The sequence below is a fragment of the Piliocolobus tephrosceles genome, chromosome 11 (assembly GCF_002776525.5).
Source record: "Piliocolobus tephrosceles isolate RC106 chromosome 11, ASM277652v3, whole genome shotgun sequence".
NCBI classification, from domain to species: domain Eukaryota; kingdom Metazoa; phylum Chordata; class Mammalia; order Primates; family Cercopithecidae; genus Piliocolobus; species Piliocolobus tephrosceles.
The window spans coordinates 9,764,638-9,786,792 of record NC_045444.1 but is presented as its reverse complement, the minus strand read 5'-3'; the positions used below and the strand labels follow the sequence as shown (position 1 = coordinate 9,786,792).

General features: G+C 52.6%; 1 protein-coding gene across 1 annotated transcript in view; it reads right to left on the bottom strand.

Annotated features, from left to right (window-relative positions):
- Nucleotides 1-22,155, bottom strand: part of MYO7B (myosin VIIB) — an 81,439-nt gene that overhangs the window by 58,074 nt on the left and 1,210 nt on the right. Inside the window, exons 2-12 of the mRNA XM_023225610.1 lie at nt 21,348-21,432; nt 20,365-20,478; nt 19,205-19,357; nt 17,783-17,967; nt 14,472-14,593; nt 9,777-9,919; nt 6,635-6,748; nt 5,081-5,234; nt 2,535-2,611; nt 1,371-1,490; nt 935-1,077 (exon numbers count right to left, since the gene is read on the bottom strand). Coding sequence (XP_023081378.1) covers nt 935-1,077; nt 1,371-1,490; nt 2,535-2,611; nt 5,081-5,234; nt 6,635-6,748; nt 9,777-9,919; nt 14,472-14,593; nt 17,783-17,967; nt 19,205-19,357; nt 20,365-20,478; nt 21,348-21,432 — 1,410 coding nt within the window. The remainder of the gene's footprint in view (nt 1-934; nt 1,078-1,370; nt 1,491-2,534; nt 2,612-5,080; nt 5,235-6,634; nt 6,749-9,776; nt 9,920-14,471; nt 14,594-17,782; nt 17,968-19,204; nt 19,358-20,364; nt 20,479-21,347; nt 21,433-22,155) is intronic.

Genomic DNA, 22,155 nt, shown 5'->3' with positions numbered 1-22,155 from the left:
CGGCTGGCCCTGGGAGGGCTGAGATCCCAGCGTGCTTGCATGTGGAATGACTTGTGTCTTGACAATCCTGGCTGTCCAAGGGGGGCCTTCTAAATCACTCCCAGATCAGACCTCACTTGGAGATAGGCCCTGGGCAGGGGCATGCAAGGTCAGGCTAGCCCCCTGGCTCCTCAGACAGGGCGCAGAGGCCTCTGCTTCCTGGGGCCAGTGGCCTGGTCTCTGTCCCATCAAGCCCTTTCAATGAGCTGGCTCAGGTAAGCTAAATTGCAAAGCCAGTGTTACCAGCCTGCTTATCCCAGTCTTCTGGGACTCCTCTTGCTGGTGATAGTACCACTGGGCATCACCTGGCCTGGCCTGGCCTGGCTCTGTCACCTGGTCCCCTCACCACCTTTGTCTATCCGACCCCCGGCCTTCATCACAGTCGCACCTGGCAGCTATTTTCTGACCTGCCTCCTGGTTACAGCTCTCCAGCTTCTAGTCTGGGGTGCCAGGACACTGGGACACCAGGTCAGAGGAGTCCTGCCTTGCCTTACCCCACAAACTAAAAAGTCAGGGATGGTCCACGAGTGCATCTAGCTTCTCCCACTACCTAAGATGATAAACCAGCCAGATGCAGATGAATCCATGTTACTGGTTTCTGTTTCAACCCTGACCTCATGTGGTAATCCACTGTGGCTCATGAGGAGAGCAGGTGGTTCAAGAGGGGTGACAAATGCCGGGTGTCAGCCTGGCTCTCAGGGACAGCTTTTAGCTGTACGGCCTTCTCTAGATGGCAGGGCACAGCAGCCACCCCATGCAGAGCACGCAGACCTGTTGGGACTTCCCAGGCCTGGGTGCAGGGTGATGGCTCCCCTCCAACTTGCCCCCTTCGAGAGGAACTGGCTTATCTTCCGTTTTCTGGAAGCAGTGGGGCTGGGATCTGAGATCTTCATACCTATTGTTCTCGAAATTTTCAAAGCCAAATATGTCCAGGAGGCCGATGGCCCTCCGCACGTTTTTGGGGTCCTGAGCTGGTGGCGTGAAGATGGCAGCATTGATCTTCTTGACAATCCACAGGAAGAGGTGCCCATAGATGCCCTGGAGAGACACAGGGGTGGGAGAATCCTGGGCTTGGAGGCTCAGGAGGAGGTCAACTCCAAGTTCACCTGGAGAGGCCAAATGTCTTGGACCTACTGCAGATGTTATCCCTCCTTCAAAGGCAGGAAACCCGCGCCCAAGAGGCTGAGGAGTCCGTGGTCACCAGGCAGGTGACTGGCAGAGTGGAGACCTGCCCAGGGCCCTCTGCTTCATCCTGCCCTCCACCGGCACAGCAAGGAGCAGAGCCATGGTCAACAGATGGCCATGTGAGCCCTGCTGTCTCAGCTCTGTACCTTGACAAAGACATCCCTCCGGTCGGCAGCCTGGACGATGTTCAGGGGCCTGGTGACGAACTCCCCTCGGATGAGGATGGTGTGCTTGGTCAGACAGTCCCGGAGCTCCTGGTGCTGCACCTGGGGAGGCAGGTGGGGGCTGTGTCGCACCCTTGGAGCAGTCCCTGGCCCAGCACCCTGACCCGCTTCTGCTAAGTCTTGTTCCCTCTCATGATCAAGCACCTATGCGAGGGTGGGCGGTGCCCGAGGCCAGGGCCAGGGTCCTGGGAGCTGTTAGGGAAGGATTCTCCAGCTCGGTGGGCCAAGCCCTTAGTGGGTCTCCCGGGGGCTGAGAAAGGGGCTGGCTCCCCCAGGCTGGCCTTGGAAAACCAGAGTGAGGGAGGGCTCTGAGGCCAGACCTCAGGCATGTCCCTGCTAAAATCAATCCCGCCTGAAGGCTGAGAGTCTAAAGGAGCAAGTCAGTGTGCTGGGCCAGCCCTCCACTGGAGCTGACAAAACCCAGAGTTTCTGAGTGCCCTCAAACCAAAAGAAGACTGTTAATAGCGAAATGTACCTAATGTGATTGCTTGCTTTATGTATTTATTTCTTGCTCCTGATTCTATTAATTTGCCACCAGAACTGTCAGTGGCGGTGACATGGGGCACTGCCATGTCCCCATTGCAGAGGTAGCCCCTCACTCAGGGCCTGCTGCCCTTCCTTTAAGCTGAGGCTGCATTTGGCCTGGGAAACAACCAGGAAGGCTAAACGGATGGACCCCGGACTCAAATTCCAGTCTCCCAGAATAGCACAACCCCGGGAGAAGCCCTGCGGGGTGAGGGCCCAGACAGGGCTGGTCTGATGGGTAGGTTGGGGTCCGAGTGGGGAGCGGAGGGACTGGACAGGGCGGAGGGTGAGGACGCTGAGACAGGGCCATTGACAAGCAGAAGGGGATGTGGGGAAAGGGAGGGAACATTCGTTAAAGCCAAACTGGCTGTTCCGCTGCTCTGTGTGGCACTGCCCCACTCTGCGCCCGCCCTCAGGCACCTGCAGCATACAGAAGGGAGGGGTTTTTGGGAGAGGGGTGGGGGCCTGGGTAGGGTTATGAGAATCAGGTGTCAGGGGTCTGTCTGCCCAGACCTCTGGGGCCACGCACCAAAATGGAAGCTGTGGACACAGCAGCCCTACCTCCAGTAACTTCAGCACAGTGGGAAAGGCAGGCGTCTCCATCACGTCTGAGGCATCCAGGTTCTTGAAGACCGAAGCTAGAGAGAGAATCGGGAGTCCTGAGTGGGAAAGCAGCCTGGAGCGATGGGAGCCAGGTCCCGACAGGCCCGGGCCCACGGTAGCCCCAGATCCACTCAGGAGAACAGCTGCCCCGGCGTGAGCCACAGCCTGTCCCAGGGTCCTCTCTTTTAGGGAGCCAACGGCCCCGTGACCATCGGTCATTCACACCTTAGCTGTTGGTGAACCTGGCAGACCACTTCCTCTTGAGGGGACCAGGGCCCTGTGTCGAAGGGAAGTTTGAAGAAAGGTGGGCCTATTTGGAGGGAGAAGTCTGACTTGGGAAACACAGCAGACACTGGCGCTGAAGAGATGAGCCATCAGGCCCCTCAATCCATGCTGCTGGGTGTAGAAACCCGAACATTTCATCACTCTTTCAGTCACAGGAAGCAAAGCACTAATGGAGCTCCAGCTGTAAGCCAGGCCCCGCGCTACTGCAACCGTGTCCTGACTGGCCTCCCAGCTTCCGGTTCCTCCTCTTCAACCATTTCCAGCTTAGGACATGCCAGGCTGGTGGGGGATGGGACCTTTGGGTCTCTCTGTTTTTGCTTTTTTTCTTTTTTAAACTGAAAAAAATTGTGACATAAAATATACAGATAAAGAAGTGCATAAAACACAAAGCTGTGTTGTAAAGAATAAAGTCAGCACCATGGAACCACCGCTAAAGCCAAGTCTAGGCTCTGCCAGCACCCACAGCCCTCCGAGGTTCTCGCAGGCTGAGACTGTGTCCCTCTCCTCCGGAGGCAAGCACCCTCCCAACTTCAAACTCCCTAGCTTTTTATTTATCTTTTTATTCCCTACATAGAGTCCCTAAGCAGCGTTTAATGTGCCTGCTTTTAAATGTTATGTTAGTGGGCCAGTTGTGGTGGCTCACACCTGTAATTCCAGCATTCTGGGAGGCCAAGGCAGGAGGATCACCTGAGGTCGGGAGTTCGAGACCAGCCTGACCAATACGGTGAAACCCCATCTCTACTAAAAATGCAAAAATTAGCCGGGCTGTGGTGACGGGCCCCTGTAAATCCCAGCTACTCAGGAGGCTGAGTTGAGAGAATCGCTTGAACCCGGGAGGCGGAGGTTCCAGTGAGCTGAGGTCCCACCACTGCACTCCAGCCTGGGCAACAAAGCAAGACCCTGTCTCAAAAACAAACAAACAAATGTTATGTTAGTGGATCTGTCTGCATTCTCTTGTGCCTGCTTCACTTCCTCAGTGTCGTGTTTCTGATGCTGTCCCAGGCCCCGGTGCCCACCTCTGGTTAGCACCCACCTTTCCCCGGCTGAAGTGTGCAATCTGGCTGGTAGATGACAGATCAGCCCAGCTGCAGCTCACCTGGAGGCAGTGTTCTCACACGGCGTGAGATGGTGGCCCAAGCTCTTGTTTTCTATACAGACACCCCATTGCTCCACAACAGTTTTTGGAAAAGTCTTTCCCTTCCCATTGCTTTGTGAATGGTCTCTCCTTAATTCTAGAACCAGCCCTAATCTCTTCAAATATTGCCTCTGCCCCTTTGTCTCTCCTTTCCTTTAGGACTCCGATGAAAGGTGTGCCCCCTCTGCCCACAGCGTCCTCCCAGTCTCCACCTTCTCTCTGACATTTCCCGCCTTTCTTCTCTCCATGCCATACTCTCAGTTTCTCCTGACCTTCCCTCCAGCTCACACATTTCCTCTCCTAGACAGGCACAGAATCCCTTAAACCATCCATTGGGTTCTTCATTTTGGTTATCGTACTTTTTTATTTTAGAATGGAATTTCTATGTGGTTCGTTTACAAATCTGTAATGTCTTCAAAGTTTCTCATTCACTGTCTAAATTTTCAAGCTTGGCTGCTTCTTTTCTTGAGCAAAGTAAGCAGAACTTCTCTAGTCTGTGTCTAATAATTCCAACTTTGAAATCTTTGTGGATCGATTTCTACTGTTTATAATTTCTGCCGGTTCTTGTTCATAGTATCTCATTTCCTTGTTCCTATCTCTTCCTGGCTTCATGCTGGATGTTGTGTTTGAAAACCTACCTGCAGGAATCATTTGTAATCTAACCTGCTGGTGTTTTCTTTCAGCGAGGACTGTCAGTAACTTCCGTTAGGTGCTTGGGGGTGTTCACGGGTCAGGACACCTTAATGCCCAGACCGCCCCATGCTCACAACCTGGTTTGCAAGTTCATGCATGGATTTGTTTACTCTGGCTTACCTGAACCCTAAGGGGGAAGCCCTTTGGGGTCCCAGCTAACAGTGGGGGATGATTGGCCACAGTCTCCACCTGTGGAGGACCTTAAGCTTTGACATTTTCCCCTTCACCTCACGAGGCCTCCAAAATCACAGCTGGATTTTTTAGATGTATTTTTCCAGGCCTTGGTTGGACCACAGGACTCTTCCTATGAGAACCCCTAGAGATGCCTTCCTGCTCCTGTCCCCTGCCCCCTCCCTTCCCAAGGGTGCAGTTGGGGCAGAACTGTCATTACCCATGAACCCCACGTTCCCCAGGTGGAGAATGGCAGCCAGCAGCTTGCTGAGGTCCCAGCTCTCGGAGTCGGAGAAATGGAGGATCTTCATGGCCGAGCGGATGTGGGCATAGTCCTTGGCGTCGTTGAGCCCCTCACAGGAAGTGCAGTTCCCCTGCGGGACAGGGAGCCTCAGCTGCCCCACCGCCTCCATCCTGGGGCCAGCAAGGCTGAGACACTGCACTTCTCGGGCACTGGGTGGACCGGGCAGGGTCCACGCTCAGAAACCACATACACTTCTTTTCAGAGGCAGAATCATGACACAGTAGCCACAGCATGATCGGGCCTTGCAGCCACAACCAGCATCTGGCCACTGCGTGTCCTTGGCCAACTCACACTTCTTCTCTGATCCTCTATTTGTCGTTTGTCCCTACTCGAGCCTGCCTTGTCTCTCTGGGGGACACTGTGGGTTTGTTCCTTTAAGAAACGCTTTCCAAGGCTCGCCATGGGCCAGGCCCTGTGCTGGGCATCCAGGGGAGCAGGCAGGGAGCCAGTGACCGTGCCATGGCCATTTGCCTGTTATAGGTGCCCAGACCACAGGGGCTGGGGCCAGCCCTATCGAGAGGTGGAGAAAGCCTTCCTGGAGAAGGTGCAAAGCTGGCCCCACTGTCTCTGAGGACAGAGGGCGGTTTAGGTAGAGGATGATGGGAGCAAGGCCACGAGGTGGGGAGGTAGGGACAGGGCTGCAGGGAGGCTGAGGTGGGTGTTGAGAAGGGAGAGGTGGGCAGAGGGGCAGATCCTGGAGGGACTTGGAGACCATGCCGAGGAGTTTGGACTTCTACCCTACAGGTCACAGGGGTCACTGCAGCAGTGCCATTCAAAGCATGACACTACAGTGCAAACCTTCCTGCAGGAAGAGTGCTTTGGCTGCAAGGTGGATGACAGATTAGAGGTCAAGACTGGTAAGGGGGGCCCATGAAGTCCAGGCAAGGGCTGGTGAAGGCATTGGAGCAGTGGACCCAGGAGAGAGGGTTGCAAGGGAGAGATCCCAGAGGCGGAATGCTCTGGGTCTACTCCGTGGTCAATAAACCAGAAGGTGCAGTTCCCCTGATGGCCAGGGCACCTCAGCTAATGAGCGATGGCTGTGGTGCTGCCCTGTCCTAGGTGGCAGGTGCAGCTGGGAGCACAGGAAGGGCTTTGCTTTCCTGGGGCTCGGGGCTTGCGTTTTAGGGGGCCTGTAAGGACAGACCATTGGAGTGAAATCAGGAACAGGAGGCGTGTGGGCACCTCCCTGTGTGTGGCTCACTGGGCACCGGGAGCCTGTCATCCAGTGGGGACCAAAGGAGATGAGGTCCAGCCTGGGGCATGGGGTACATGTGATGAGAAGCGGGAGGCACGCGGACAAGGTGATTCCCAGCACAGAGGAGCTGGCGAGGAGAGGGAAAGAGAACCAGCCCTGCCTCAGGGGCCTGGCCAGCATTGGGCTTCTCTGCAGCTGTCACGGAGGGCGAAGCAGCACCAGCTCTTTTTCCTCCCTTCCATTGGCTACTGGGAGGCGGCAGGTGGGCAGCTCACCATGGTCAGGTAGTGGTACTCGGAGGGCGTGCCCAGGCTCAGCAGCTGCTTGTCTTCAATACTCATCCCCATGAGCATGCAGTAGAAGATATGGTAGTTTCGCTCCTCAGGGGCCTGGGAGGGAGAGAGGGCGTTCCAGACAGATCCGTGGGCCATTCCCCTGAGGCCTCAGGGCCTCAGACTGCCTCTGCCCAGCCCAGCCCTGGCCTCCGCTCCAAGTCTCTCAGCCAGGAGCAGCTCTGGCACTGACCCAGGTCCAGCCTGGCTTGGTTGCTGTCCCTATCCTGGGCCTCTGCAGCTGTCTCATCCCTGCCCTGAGAACTCCTCTCTGCCAGGCATTTCCCTGCATCTTGACTGCTCCTCAAAGCCCTGACACTGCTGTGTCCAAAGTCCCCAGGCCAGGAGTGATGGCACAGGGTCAGGGCTCTCTTATAGTCCCACAGTCTTCACAGGCACTTAGTGGCCCATGAGAGATCTGACAGCCACAGGGCTCCCTAGGCCTTCGGCATTTTTTAAATTTTTTTCCGAGAGAAAGTCTTGCCCTGTTACCCAAGCTAGAGTACAGTGGTGCAATCTCAGCCCACTGCAGCCTCAAAGTCCTGGATTCAAGCCATCCTCCCACCTCAGCCTACCAAGTAGCTAAGATCACAGGCACACACCACCACGCCCAGCTAAGTTTTGTATTTTTTGTAGGGATGGGGTTTTGCCATGTTGCCTAGGGTGCCTTCCATATTTTTTGAAACACTATTTATAAATGCATTCTCATAAAAATCAAACAATCTGAAGCATATACAGTAGTGTTAAAAGATGGGAGTTTCAGTTGGGCTATAATCCCAGCAGTTTTGGGAGGCCGAGGTGGGAGGATTACTTGAGCTCAGGAGTTTGAGAGCAGCCTGGGCAATATAGTGAGACCTCATCTCTACATAAAATAAGAAAATTAGCTGGACATGGTGGCGAACACCTCTAGTCTCAGCTACTCAAAAGGCTGAGGTGGGAGGATCACATGAGCCAGACAGAGGCGGGGGTGAGCTGAGATTGCACCCCTGCACTCCAACCTGGGTGACAGAGTGAGACCCTGTCTCAAAAAACAAAAAGATGAGAGCTCCTTTCCACCCTGCCTTCCCCTTCCTTAAATCCCCTCCTCCCCACCCCAGAGCCTAGACATTTTTTAAAAAACATTTACTTATAGCATATCTGTAAATAGTTGTCTTCTTTCTTTCTTTCTTTCTTTCTTTCTTTCTTTCTTTCTTTCTTTCTTTCTCTCTCTCTCTCTTTCTTTCTTTCTTTCCTTCCTTCCTTCTTTCTTTTTTACACAAAACATATTTATGGTTCTGCAACTTCCTTTTTTTTCACTTAAACATATCTCTTGGTGATCCTTCACATCAATGCAGACAAACCGCCTCCTCTGTAGTATAGATATGCCATAATTTTTAAATCTCTCTCTTTTCTTGGGCAGGGCTTGTTTCTCACCTGCTTTAGAAATTTCCTGCCCATTTTGGGGTATCATTTTGGGTGACAAGTTCTATGAATTCAGCAACCACTGTATCAAGAGGTAGGAGATTCTGGACAGGGCAGGGAGACTCTGCCATGTGCTGGCTCTGTGGCCCTGGACAAGGGACCTAACTTATCTGGACTCAGTTTTCTCATCTGTACAATAGGGATAAAGAGTCCTACCTCTCACGGTTGTGAAGGTCAAATGAGATAAAACAGGAAAAGTATAGCACCAGGTTGGGGGGTCACTAAATGTGACCTTCCTTCTCAGCTTGCCACAGTGCCGAGGCATGTGTCCCTCTCACTCAGTCACAGCCCCTCTGTTGGTGGCATTCTCCCCTCTGGAACCCCTCTGTATGTGTGTGCTCGTTTGCACACATGCGTGTGTTAGGGGTTATGCCACATACGAGAGCACCCCCCCCACACACACACAGGTGCATTAATTCTTCTGTTGTGGGTGCCACGTGTTGGGATCCCTGCCATCGGGACTGGCTCCATGATCACCCAGTGTAGAAGGAAGCCAGGGGCCCTCTTGCTCAAAAGCTAGTAACAATTTCTTTTTTTTCTTTTTTCTTTTTTTTTTTTTTGAGCCGGAGTCTCACTCTGTCGCCCAGGCTGGAGTGCAGTGGCCGGATCTCAGCTCACTGCAAGCTCCGCCTTCTGGGTTTATGCCATTCTCCTGCCTCAGCCTCCCGAGTAGCTGGGACTACAGGCGCCCGCCACCTCGCCCGGCTGATTTTTTGTATTTTTAATAGAGACGGGGTTTCACTGTGTTAGCCAGGATGGTCTGGATCTCCTGACCTCGTGCTCCGCCCGTCTCGGCCTCCCAAAGTGCAGGGATTACAGGCTTGAGCCACCGCGCCCGGCCACTAGTAACAATTTCAAGGAGGCAATAGCAGAGCCTGAAACCAAGCAAGGGGCCCCCTGAGCACAGGGCTTAGTGTGACAACACAGGACTCGTGCCTCTGTAGTTCCTGGGCACGTGGCATTTGGGATATTGTCATCTGTGTCTTTCCGCCATGGCCCCTAACACACCTGAAGATACAGCCCACCTAACTAGCCTAGTCTCAGAATTAATTCTAGTAGAGATGAGGAATGGTAGGCACCAAAGAAATAATAAATTTATATGAATGGAAAATTCAAAATGGAGAAAATTCTTTTTTTTTTTTTTGAGACAGAGTCTCGCTCTGTTGCCCAGGTGGGAGTGCAGTGGTGCAATCTCAGCTCACTGCAACTTTTGCCTCCTAGGCTCAAGCAATTCTCATGGCTCAGCCTCCCAAGTAGCTGGGATTACAGGTGTGTGCCACTGCCTAGCTAATTTTTTTTTTCGTATTTTTTTGTAGAGACAGGGTTTTGCCACGTTGGCCAGGCTGATCTCGAACTTCTGGCCTCAAGTAATCCACCTGCCTTGGCCTACCATAAGTGCTGGGATTAGAGGCATGTGCCACTGAGCCCCGCTCAAAATGGAAAAATTTCTATCATTTGCTGTCCTGAAATCCTGGGGAAGAGCCTTCATTATCCAGTGAGGCCTGTGGGTTCTGGGAGGGCCCCTGGGGAAGAGGGGAGGAGAGCTGAGAGTGGTGAAAGGGGGCCCCTCTTGGAAACCTCCCCCATTCCCTCAGCTCCTGACCTGGGCGGGTGGAGGCCTCACCTGACGGCAGACCCGGGACTTCTCCAGGAGAAACTGCTCGATGCGTGCGCCCTCGATCACCCCGCTGGGGTTAAAATAGATGTCAATGTACTTCCCAAAGCGGCTTGAGTTGTCGTTGCGGATTGTCTTGGCGTTTCCAAAGGCTGAAGGTAAGCAGGCGATGGCCATGATGAGAGCAGAGAGAAGAAAATGTAATTTGAGTGGGATCATCTAAGAGGGCTTCTCAGAGGAGGTGGCCAAGCTTGAATTGAAGAATGTGCACGGCTGCACCAGACAGTGATGGCAGCCAAGAGCCCGCTAAGAGGAAGACAAAAATGTCGGGGAAAACCTCGGCGGTCAGAAAGCATGAAGTGCACTTGCAGACGCAGAAGTCTTGTCAGAGTGTGGGATACAGGAGGAAAGCAGTGGAAGGTAGACAGAACTAGTTAGTAGGTAGGGCCAGGTGGCACAGAGCCTTAAATGCCAGTCTCAGAAGTTGGGCAATCATTCTGCAGTGATAAGGGAGGCAGTAAAGCTTCTGAGAGAGTGTGGGAGCAGATTCGCAGCTTAGAAAGATGGCTCAGGCTGCAGGGCTGAGGCTGATATGGAGAGGCCAAGCTGGCATGGGCAGTAGCAACAGCGTGTCAAGGCCGGGACACACGGAGGCAGTCAGATCAGGAGGCAGCACGTTCCAAAGTGTTTTGTGCGAAGCTGTTTCTGTAAGCTCTTCTGATGTGATCCACAGTAAGAAAGATATTTTGCATTACATCCTAGTATATACACATGTCCACTTGCACACACAAAGTTAGAACAAAATACTCAGTCCTAGTTCTTACAAAGAGTGATGTGTTGGGGTGTTCTATTCTATGATATTTGATTTGTTCTAGAAGATTGATTTTATGGCCCATTAATGGTTAGGATGCAGTTTCAGAATACCAGCATCCAGCGTAGTCCCATGAAACAGAGGAAGACAGTTCCTTGGGGAAGCAGGTTTAAGAAACACAGCACCGTGGCCGGGCGCGGTGGCTCAAGCCTATAATCCCAGCACTTTGGGAGGCCGAGACAGGCGGATCACGAGGTCAGGAGATGGAGACCACGGTGAAACCCCGTCTCTACTAAAAATACAAAAACTAGCCGGGCGAGGTGGCGGGCGCCTGTAGTCCCAGCTACTTGGGAGGCTGAGGCAGGAGAATGGCGTAAACCCGGGAGGTGGAGCTTGCAGTGAGCTGAGATCCGGCCACTGCCCTCCAGTCCAGGCAACAGAGCGAGACTCCGCCTCAAAAAAAAAAAAAAGAAAGAAACACAGCACCGTGTCTCTCTTTCTCAAGGAATCTCAATGCACAGCAGAGCTTCTGAGAAGTGCCACAGTTATGAAACCTATTTAGCTTATTGAGCCCAGTGTGGCCATTGTGGGGGTGACTGGTTGGGTGTCTCTTCAAGAAAGAATCTGATGCAGGCAGTATTTTTTTTTTTTTTTTTTTTTTTGTGCTGACAGGCCGATCTTAAAATGTACTATATATGGAAAGGTAAATGATCTAGAATAGCCAAGTTTGAAAAAGAAGAACAAAATTGGAGGGCACATGCTCTCTACTTGCACCACTTCCTATAAGGCTACAGAAATCAAGACACTGTAGCACTGGTGAAAAGATAGACAGAGAGAGGAATTGAAGATAATAGAGAATCCAGGAACAGTCCCTTACACGCATGGTCAATTGATTTTAGACAGGGGTGCAAAGGTAAGTCGATAGAGAAAAAATAGTCTTTTTGACAAATAGGACTGAACAATAGAGTATCTACATGCAAAACAAAAAAAAAAAAAAAAAAAGAGAGAAAGAGAAAAAGAAAGGAAGGAAAAGGAAGGAAGGAAGGAAGGAGAAAAGAAGGTGAGAAAGAAGGAAGGAAAGACAGAAAAGTCTTTTTTTCTTTTATCTTTTGAGACAGTCTCACTCTGTCGCCCAGGCTGGAGTGCAGTGGTGCGATCTTGGCTCCCTGCAAACTTTGCCTCCTGGGTTCAAGTGATTCTCCTGCCGCAGCCCCCCGAGTAGCTGGGATTACAGGGGCACACCACCATGCTCAGCTAATTTTTGTATTTTTAGTAGAGACGGGCTTTCCCCATGTTGGCCAGGCTGCTCTTGAACTCCTGAGCTCAAGCGATCTGACTGCTTCAGTCCCCCAAAGTTCTGGGATTACTGGCGTAAGCCATCACGCCCAGCCAAAAGTCTTTTTTTCTGTGCTGTGTACTTTGCACCATAGAAAAATATCAGATCACAAATGTAAATCATAAACTGGATCATCAACCTAAATATAAGATCTAAAACTACAAAACATATAGGAAAAACATAGGAGAAAATCTCTGGGTTAGGCAAAGATTTCTTAGATACAACACAAAAAAACATGACCCATAGGAGAAAAAAAAGGACAAATTGAACTTTAAAAATTTAAAACTTCTGCCATGCAAAAGACACTGTCTAGAGAATGAAAAGACACGCCACAAACTCGGACACAATACAAGATATAACACCTGTCTTAGAAAGGACTTGTATCCAGAACACATAAATAACTCTTAAAACTCACTAGAGGCCAGGCACGGTGGCTCACGCCTGTAATCCCAGCACTTTGGGAGGCCGAAGCGGGCAGATCACCTGAGGTCAAGAGTTCAAGACCAGCCTGACTAACATGGAGAAACCCCGTCTCTACTAAAAATACAAAATTAGCCGGGCGTGGTGGCACATGCCTATAATTCCAGCTACTCGGGAGGCTGAGGCAGGAGAATTGCTTGAACCCGGCAGGCGGAGGTTGCAGTGAGCCGAGATCGTGCTATTGTGTTCCAGCCTGGGCAACAAGAGCAAAACTCTGTCTCAAAAAAACAGAAAGCAAACAAGCAAAAATAACTCATTAGGAAGGAAATAGACCAATTAAAGAATATGAAAGAATAGGCAAAAGATCTGAACTGACACTTCACCCGAGCAGATATACAGAGGGGAAGTAAGCATGCGGAAAGACGCTAGCATCCTTCGTCGTCAGGGCCATGGGAGTTACAAGCGTGCTCCACACATATCAGAGGGCAGACCATGTCCTTCACCGTGCCAGGTGCTGGTGGGGTCACAGGACAACCAGAATGTTCCTGCTCTGCTGGTGAGAAAGCAAAATGCTGCGACCACTTTGGAAAACATTTCAGAAATTTCTGACAAAGTAAAATGGCCCACTTGCCTTTTGAGCCAACAATTTCACTCCTGTATATTTATCCAAGGGAAAGACCTATGTGCACCCAAAAACCTGTATGTGAATGTTTATAGAGGTTTTCCTCCTAGTAGCTGAAAACGATAAACAACCCAGATGTCCTAAACGGGTGGAGAAGCTGTGGTACCTTCTACTGGAATTCTACTCAGCATTAAAAAGGAATGAATCACTGATGCAGGCAGCAACAAGGAAGAATCCCAAATAGCCAAGGTAACCAGACACAAAAGGCTACAAACCCTGTGATTTTACTTCTACGACATTCTGGAAAAGACAAAACTGTGAAGGGGGGCAGGGGAAAGACAAATCGGTAGTTGCCAGGGGAGGGGTCAGGAAGACGGGGTGACTACGAAGGGGCGTGAGGGAAGATCTGCGGGGGTGATGGGAACATTCTACTTCCTGATGATGATGGGAGCCATAGGCCTGTATGAGTTTGTCAAAACTCACAAAACTACGTGAAAAAGGTGAATACTTACTATGTGTAAAGCAAACTTCAATCGTAAAGAAATGAGAGACTGTGCTGTCCAGCAGCTGACAGCCTTGGGGCCGAGGCCACAGGCTTCTGGGCAGCCCTGACAAGACTGAGGCCGGGGTCACCGGGGTGAAGGCAGGAGGCTTCTAAGGAGGAGTTTGCTCCAGAGCCCCCTGCTGGGTTGGCCAAGACTTAGATCTGCATCACAGTATGAGCCGCTCCCGACCCAAGCTGCTTCCTCTCCTTTTCCCGTTCCTAAGGGTCTGAGCAGCATCCAAGTTTGAAGACTCATCCTGCCCACTCCTGCTTCCTCCCACCTTGTCTTCCACAGGTTTACCCCTTGATAAACCTGTTGCAGTCCTCACCCTGGCCCAGCAACTGCTTTCCAGTTCAGTTCCAGCAACTAAACACGCACATCTAGCATTTCCCAAATTGATTTGATCCCTTTTTAAAAAGAATACTCCTGGGCCGGGCGCGGTGGCTCAAGCCTGTAATCCCAGCACTTTGGGAGGCCGAGACGGGCAGATCACGAGGTCAGGAGATCGAGACCATCCTGGCTAACACGGTGAAACCCCGTCTCTACTAAAAATAATACAAAAAACTAGCCGGGTGAGGTGGCGGCGCCTGTGGTCCCACCTACTCGGGAGGCTAAGACAGGAGGATGCCGTGAACCCGGGAGGCGGAGCTTGCAGTGAGTTGAGATCCGGCCACTGCACTCCAGCCTGGGCGACAGAGCGAGACTCTGCCTCAAAAAAAAAAAAAAAATACTCCTTACAATCCCGTGGAAAACACACCTGTTGAAAGTTTATTACGTCCTCAGTCTTTCCCCTTTGTGCTGCCTGGCCCCCCTATCCCTACCATGCACCCCACCCTTGTGTTTTGTGTCCCAAGGGTCTGGAGGAGTTACTGAAGGTTTGTGGCCTATCCTGTCCCTCCCCATGGTCCCACCTGGCAGGAAGGCTCTAGCGGGGCTGGGGGAGAAGGGCGGGTCCCAGAGTGACGCTTACCCTCCAGGATAGGGTTGGCTTCCAGGACCTGCTGCTCAATCCACGAATGCTGGCCACTGACCGTGGCCATGAACTGTAGGATGAGCTTGGTGGTCTCCGTCTTGCCAGCCCCAGACTCGCCGCTGCAAAAAGGGTGTGCAGGGACATGAGACCACACAACAACTATTTTTTCAACACCTCTCAACTCTCCTACAAACCCCAGTCCTGCTTTCTGAGCCAGTCTGACAAGGATGGCCTCTCCCCTGCAGAGATCCCACTGCACTGAAGCCCCGAAGTCCCCTGAGGGTCTCAGGCTGCCTGTGTTGTACACGCTATTGTGTTTGTCTTTTCTTCTCTGCTCGGCTGCAAGCTCCTTGGCACACTCGGATCTGATTCATTCCAGGGTCAGCACCACAGTGCCCAGGACACACAGAAGGCTGAGTGAGATGACTCAATGTCTTCCTAATGAAAGCGTGGCCCACAGGCCAGCAGCAGGCTCAGAATGCAGAGGCCCAGGTCACACAGGCTCTGTTGATCAGAATCTGCATTTTCACAGGATCCCCAGAGGATTCCTACACTTTAGAGTTTGCATAACAGACTCCCACAGTCCCATTATCCAGCTTCAACTCCTGGCCAATTTTGTTTCCCCTCCTGTACTATTTTTTTTTTTTTTTTTTTGAGACAGAGTCTTGCTCTGTCGCCCAGGCTGGAGCGCAGTGGCGCGATCTCGGCTCACTGCAAGCTCCGCCTCCCGGGTTCCCGTCATTCTCCTGCCTCAGCCTCCCGAGTAGCTGGGACTATAGGCGCCCGCCATCTTGCCCGGCTAGCTTTTTTGTATTTTTTAGTAGAGACGGGGTTTCACCGTGTTAGCCAGGATGGTCTGGATCTCCTGACCTCGTGATCCGCCCATCTCGGCCTCCCAAAGTGCTGAGATTACAGGCTTGAGCCACCGCGCCCAGCCCCCTCCTGTACTATTTTAAAGCAAATCCCAGATATTGCTTCATCTGAAAATATTACCTTTTTTTTTTTTTTTTGAGATGGAGTCTCACTGTGTCGCCCAGGCTGGAGTACAGTGGCATGATTTAGGCTCACTGCAACCTCCACCTCCTGGGTTCAAGTGATTCTCATGCCTCAGCCTCCCAAGTAGCTGGGATTACTGGTGCCTGCTACCACACCCAGGTAAGTTTTATAATTTTAGTAGAGATAAGATTTCATCATCTTGACCAGGCTGGTCTCAAACTCCTGACCTCAGATGATCTGCCCACTTCGGCCTCCCAGAGTGCTGGGATTACAGGCATAAGCCACCATGCTTGGCCTGAAAATACTGTCTTTTTTTTTCTTTATTTGAGATGGAGTCTCGCTGTTGTTGGCCTGGGCTGGAGTACAATGGCACCATCTTGGCTAACTGAAACTTCTGCCCCTTCCAGTTCCAGCAATTCTCCTGCCTCAGCCTCCCAAGTAGCTGAGATTACAGGCACTGGCCACCTCACCCAGGTAATTTTTATATTTTTAGTAGAGATGGGGTTTCACCATGTTGGCCAGGCTGGTCTTGAACTCCTGACCTCAAGTGATCCACCTGCCTCGGCCTCCCAAAGTGCTGGGATTACCAGCGTGAGCTACCGCACCCAGCCAAAATATTACCTTTTTTAAAAAGTTATGATCAAAATACCCACAATCACTATGCCAGCAAAGCAGAGTGAGATCAACAAACCTCCAGTGATAGCCGTGGACTCCCCTGAGTGCCTGTCAAGCGCCAGGCGTGTTTGTAAACAAGCTCATCAAACAACCTGCCATTGTAGAGATGCGGCTTAAGGGGACTTGCCCACAGCCCTGGGGGTGGAAAGGGCAGGAGGAGAATGCAATTTGACTCAAAGTGACAAGTGACGTTCTGCTCACTACAAGGAACCAAACGTCAGGGGGCTCGTTCCTCTTCTTGCTCACACTGGGCCAGCCCCGCCAGCCTCCAGGGGGCGCCACCCTGTAAGCTCCTGGCCAGCCAGCCCGCGGCCCAGCTCTGCCCAGAGGCTTCTTGCCTTGCCTCCGGGGGCAGGTTGGGAGTTCCAGCTCTCTCCCAGGGCACCTGTATGCTGTCTTCTCCAGATCCCTGGGTTTGAATTCCCCACTTCACCACTGTGTGCGGCTAGAACAGGATCTCAGCCCCTCTGACTGTAGGTCTCTCCAGCAGTAACATGGGGCCATATCAGGGGAATGAGAGCATCTCCTTCAGAGGGTTGCTGAGGACATGAAATGTGATCACCTGTGCCTTAGGACTTCATTCTGGTCTCTGTTCAATATCCCTCCTCAGGGAGGCCGTGCCTGGCCTGCCCCCTACCTAACACAAAGGCTGACATCACCCTTTCCTCTCCCCTGCCGTGTTTTACTTCAAAGCTGTTAGGACCTGCATAAAAACGCACTTATTTGTTGCCTGTCTGTCTCCAATTCTAGAATGTAAGCTCCCTGAAGAAGGGATTCTGGTCCTTTTTGTTAGCTGCTGCCTCCCCATGTTAGGACAGTGGGTAGCACACAGTTGGGGCATGACAAAACCTCAAATGATTGAATGAAGGAAGGAATGAATGAATGACTCTACTGGAGCACCAAGCAAGGTGCTTGGGAGCCAAATTCCCACTCCACCTCCCGTTCCCTTGAACACTCCTCCTCCCGACACCAGGGGGGGGTCTGTGGTCACTGGTAGAGAGACCAGGCCAGGCAGGGAGTCTCTGAAGCAGTCAGGACCTGGACTGGAGGAGACACTTTCCTTCTGGTCCCCTGGTGACCTGAGAGCTGCCCCCTGGAGCTGCTGCTCTTCTGTCCTCACCTGGGGCCTGCCCTGAGATTTTTTTGAGTGGGTCCTCAGCTGTTGAACTCCTGCGTCTTCAAGTGCCTAACCTGGGTCCCGTATCTTTTTCTTTTTTTCTTTTTACAGAGATAGGGTCTCACTACGTTGTCCAGGCTGGTCTCAAATTCCCAGCCTCAAGGAATCCTCCTGCTTTGACCTCCCAAGTCACTGGGATTATAGGCATGAGCTACCATGCCCGACCCCTGGGGCCCATTTCTAAAGGAACCCAGCCCAACTTCATTCCTTGACTCAGTAAACCGTTACTAGAGGCTGGGCGGTCCAGTCCCTGGTGACACGATGAAAGCCTAGGTTCTGAAGGAAGGAAGCTTTGGAGGAACTGTCCGGGGTGCAGGATAGCTGGGGCCGTTGTGTGCTGTGGAGAAGGGTGTGTGCCATGGAGTAGGGAGAGCTCCTGCCTTGCCCAACTTTGCAGGCATGCTGGTGGGGAGCAGTTCAGGGAGACGCCTGGAGGCGGTGCCTGATCCCTCTGCCTCACCTGATGATGCAGCACTGGTCCCTCTTGTTCCTCTTCATGTTGAAGTAGCAGTTGTTGGAGACGGCAAAGACATGCGGGGGCAGCTCACCCATGTGGCGGCTGTAGTAGAGCTGTACCTGCTCCAGGGTGTAGAGCGGCAGCACCTGGAACGGGTTCACGGCCACCAGGATGGAGCCTGTGTACGTCTGGGAAGGGAGCAGGTGGTCAGTGCCCTCTGCCCCTGGCAGAGATACTCGGCCTTGGCCCTGCCCTCAGGGAGTTATCAGGGCTGCTGACTTTGGTGGGGAAGTAGAGTCTGATTCTGGGCCAGGGAGATAAGACATTCGGCTGTGCAGGTCTCTCCTATGGGAAGACGAGATGTCCACCAGGAAGGTGAGCTCCCGGGGGATGTATTTCCAGGAAGATCAAATGTTAACTGTTTACTACCTTGCCTGGTACTTAGAAGGGGCTCGATAAAAATGGACTAAGTGTGAAATGGGTTTTCACGTGCATCCCGCAGGGGCTTTCATATAGGCTTTCATATAGTCAACAAGTGGCCCTCACGGACCCTAACCACAAATTCTGTGTGCTCCTGGGACCTCCGCCCTGGACCAGCTGCCCATCCGGAGCCCCCACCCGGCCCCACTGCCCCTCAGTGGGTGGGGCAGGCAGAGTCTGCACAATACGCCACACGACCATGGCATCCTGGTTTTCACTTTAGGAAAGGAAAGGACGTGCCTCTGGCTTCAGGCTATGCCACCAGATGAGGAGTGCAGACACAAGCCCTTCGGAAGCACAAGCTGCCTTCCTCTGAACAGCCCAGAAGGGCCGGTCAGAACCAAGCTAGCCACCCCTCCAACCAGAGAGGCCCAGGCAGGCAGTGGCTTCTGCAGGCCACACATACTTAGGCTGAGCTGGTGTCAGGTTGGAAATACCACCTCCCCTGGAAAAATCTGCGTTGGAACCAGGATGAGAGCGTCAGGCTGGGGTGAACCTCCATCCAGGCCAGGTTTGCGGGGAGGGCCCACATCCACCCCCATGGCCCCCTCGTCTGGTGAATCAGGATCTTGGGATCCTGGCTGTCATGGGACTCACTCTTGGGAGGCCAGGAGCTCTCTGTCTGGTGACCCTGTCTCTACAACAGGCTTGGGACAGACAGGGCAGAGGACAATGGCCACCTGATGGCCATCTGCAGCCCTCAGTAAGCCCAGACTGTGCCAGGCACTGTGCTGTCACCCTGTATAGCGGCTTCCTCCCCTCCAGGCTGGGATTGCCCTGTTTGGGACTGGGCAGCAGAGATTGGGAAAAGTTAGGCCCCTCGCCCACCTCCCCCAGAGAGGGCATGGGGGGGCAGTGCTCTCCGTGCATCATTTTCTTCTCCCTGTCCAGGAGGTCGGCACCTGTGAGGGGCTCCCCTGTGGACACAGGGCTGGGGAGACTCACGTAGATCTTGTGCTGCTGGTAGCGGATCAGGAGGTTGTGCACCATGCCCGCCTCATTCAGGTCCCCCAAGAGGATCATGTCGTCCACGCCCTGGACTGAGTTGGGGTGCATGGGGCTGAGGACACCAAAGTCCTCTGCTCGGATCCAGTGTTCCTGGAACAATGGGTACAGACTCCCCTGAGGAGTGGCCTCCATCCCCGTGGCCAGCCTGCCACACCCTCCCCTCCAAGTTCTCAGCAGCAAAGTGGCCTTCGGGGTCACAGATCAGCTGACCTGGGGCGGTGGCCAGCCTCCGGCCAGGGTCAGTCTATGACAAGGGTCAAGGGACTCCTGTGACAGAATCAGGTCCATCTATGACTGGATCAGCATGGGTCTAGGGCCCAGGGTTAAGGCATAGCTGGGACTAGGGCTGAATTTCAGACCAGGGACAAAGGAGCTTGTAGCCAGAAGTTAGATTTAGGGTCAGGTTGCAGCTGGGAGCCTTGCAGGTTATTATAAGAGTGTGCAAGTAAAAGGTTTTTTTCTAAAAATAAACGACAGTGTTACACAAATAGAAGATATTGTTATTATTTTACTGACTTCCATCATCTGGATCTCACAGGCCACAGCCTAGAAACTTTTCTTTGGAGGCTAAGCCTGCAGCACCCAGCTGAGCGGAGAGGACAATCTGAGGACCTAAGTGACCAGCTGGACACTCTGTGGTAAGCCCTTCCCCGCTCTCCACCTAGCTGGTCCTGACCCCTCTGGTGGACGAGCTGGTCACCCCTGGACCACTCCAGGTTGCTGGCCTCTCACTTGTGCGTTTTGCCCCGTCCTGCCCCTCCACACACCTTCCTCACCCACCTTTCCCCCGTGCCAGTTTCATTTTGCAAACCGGCTTTCTGCCCCTCTGGTCCTTCCAGAGCCCCTTTCCCAGTTCTCCACTTCCTGCCCCCCCAATTCTCTTCATTTCCCTGGACAGCAACTCTTGAAACGTTCCCCAGGACACACAGGCCGTGTTCACCATGGCAGGACTCCACCATGATCTGTCCTGCCACCCAGCTCCCCACTTGGCCTTGGAGCCCCTGGTGTCAGGGAGAGGCTCCACAGGGTGGGGAGGGCTCTGGGGCCCTGGATGTGGGGGCAGGCTGGGGCCCAGAGGAAAGCCCCAGAACACTGACCTTGCCCTCGTCATCTTCAACCAAGACCTTGCCTGGCTTTGTCTCTTTGATGATGCCTCCAATGGCCACGCCAGTCTTGTGGGTGGAAGGAGGCTCCAGCCACACGTGGTCACCCTGGAGGGCAGACAGAAGACAGTGGTGTGATCCCCGCTCTCTCTGCCCCTCCCTGCTGGATATTTACCTCTCTTCAGGGCTTTGCCTCCCGCCCAGGGTTCCCAAGGTGGTTGGAGCTTGTCTCTCCTTTCCCCCTCCCCCCTCTCCCCGTTCCTCTCCCATCTCTCTCCCTCTCTCTCGTAGCCCCCGTTTCCTTTGATCATGTGCCATCTGCCCTGCTCACTGGGCAGGTACCAAGCACCTGTACAGCTTCTCTCCATGTCTTTGTCTTGTCTGGGACAGTAAGCTGACAGGAGCTCTGGTCTCACCACAGAACCTCTCATAATGAAAAAGAAACTTGGCAACTATTTAGGAAGGTGGCGTGGCTGACTGTTTAAAAGAGAAAGTGCTTCTCAAGCTTGATGGTAGCAAGAGTTGCATCCTCTCAGAAATCACCCGCAAGCAATAGGAGGATGAGAAACAGAAGCAAACACTAGAAGACACAGGAGGAAGTTGAAAAGGTGACCCCAGCTGTAGATTCCAGAAGGAGAGGGCAAAGTTCAATTCTCCAAGGCAGCAGCCCATCCTGGCATGCAAAAGCAGCATATCTTGCTGCAGCAGCAGGAGCAAGGGCACAAGGTGGCAGTCGGAGCTTGCCTGGCCTATCTCGGTTCTAAGAAACAGACCATATTTGCAGGTCTGCCATATTTGCAGGAAGCAGTCTCTCTGTGGGGTGGGAAAAGAGAAGCCTTGCCCTGTGAAAAGCTCTGCAGTACCCAGATCTATTGGGTGGGAGAAGCAGCAACTAAAAACTCACATGTGAGATTTCTGCTAGCCTGCACTGTGGCACTGACCCCGCACGAACCTCCTTCTAATCCAAGAAAGCTTACCCCATCTGAAGAGAAGTAATCCAAAAGGAAGCAGCACAGGCCTGTGTTTGGAGGTACTGAAACCCAAGAGGAGGAAAGGAGCAAATAACCCTTAGCAAAAGAGAAATAACTGCCACAGAGCAGTGGGAAGTTGTGACAGAGTATTTCACCATAATTTACAAAAACTGACCAAAGATTAGGTCAGAGGCAGAAAAGCCCAGGAATTAGATGGGGGAAAACTGAGAAAAAGGATGAGACATGAGTTGGCAGAGCTGAATCAAAAAATGGAGGAAATGAAAGAAATGTGCACCAGAATGAAAACAAAATTGGAAACCGCGGGAGAACATGCCCTGATTAGAAAAACACGGGAAGAATCATAAAAGGTAGGAAGGAGAAAAGTCAGTAAAATGATATAGAATTTTTTTAAAAATTAGAATTAGGGGCTGAGTGTCGTGGTTCACACCTGTAATCCCAGCACTTTGGGAGGCCAAGACAGGCCAGGAGTTTGAGAACAGCTTGGCCAACATGGAGAAACCCTGCCTCTACTAAAAAAATACAAAAATTGGCTGGGTGTGGTGGCTCACGCCTGTAATCCCAGCACTTTGGGAGGCCGAGGCGGGCGGATCACGAGGTCAGGAGTTCAAGACCAGCCTGGCCAACATAGTGAAACCCCATCTCTACTAAAAATACAAAAATTAGCCAGGTGTGGTGGCACACGCCTGTAGTCCCAGCTACTCGGGAGGCTGAGGCAGGAGCATTGCTTGAACCTGGGAGGCAGAGCTTGCAGTGAGCCAGGATCGCACCCCTGCATTCCAGCATGGGCGACAGT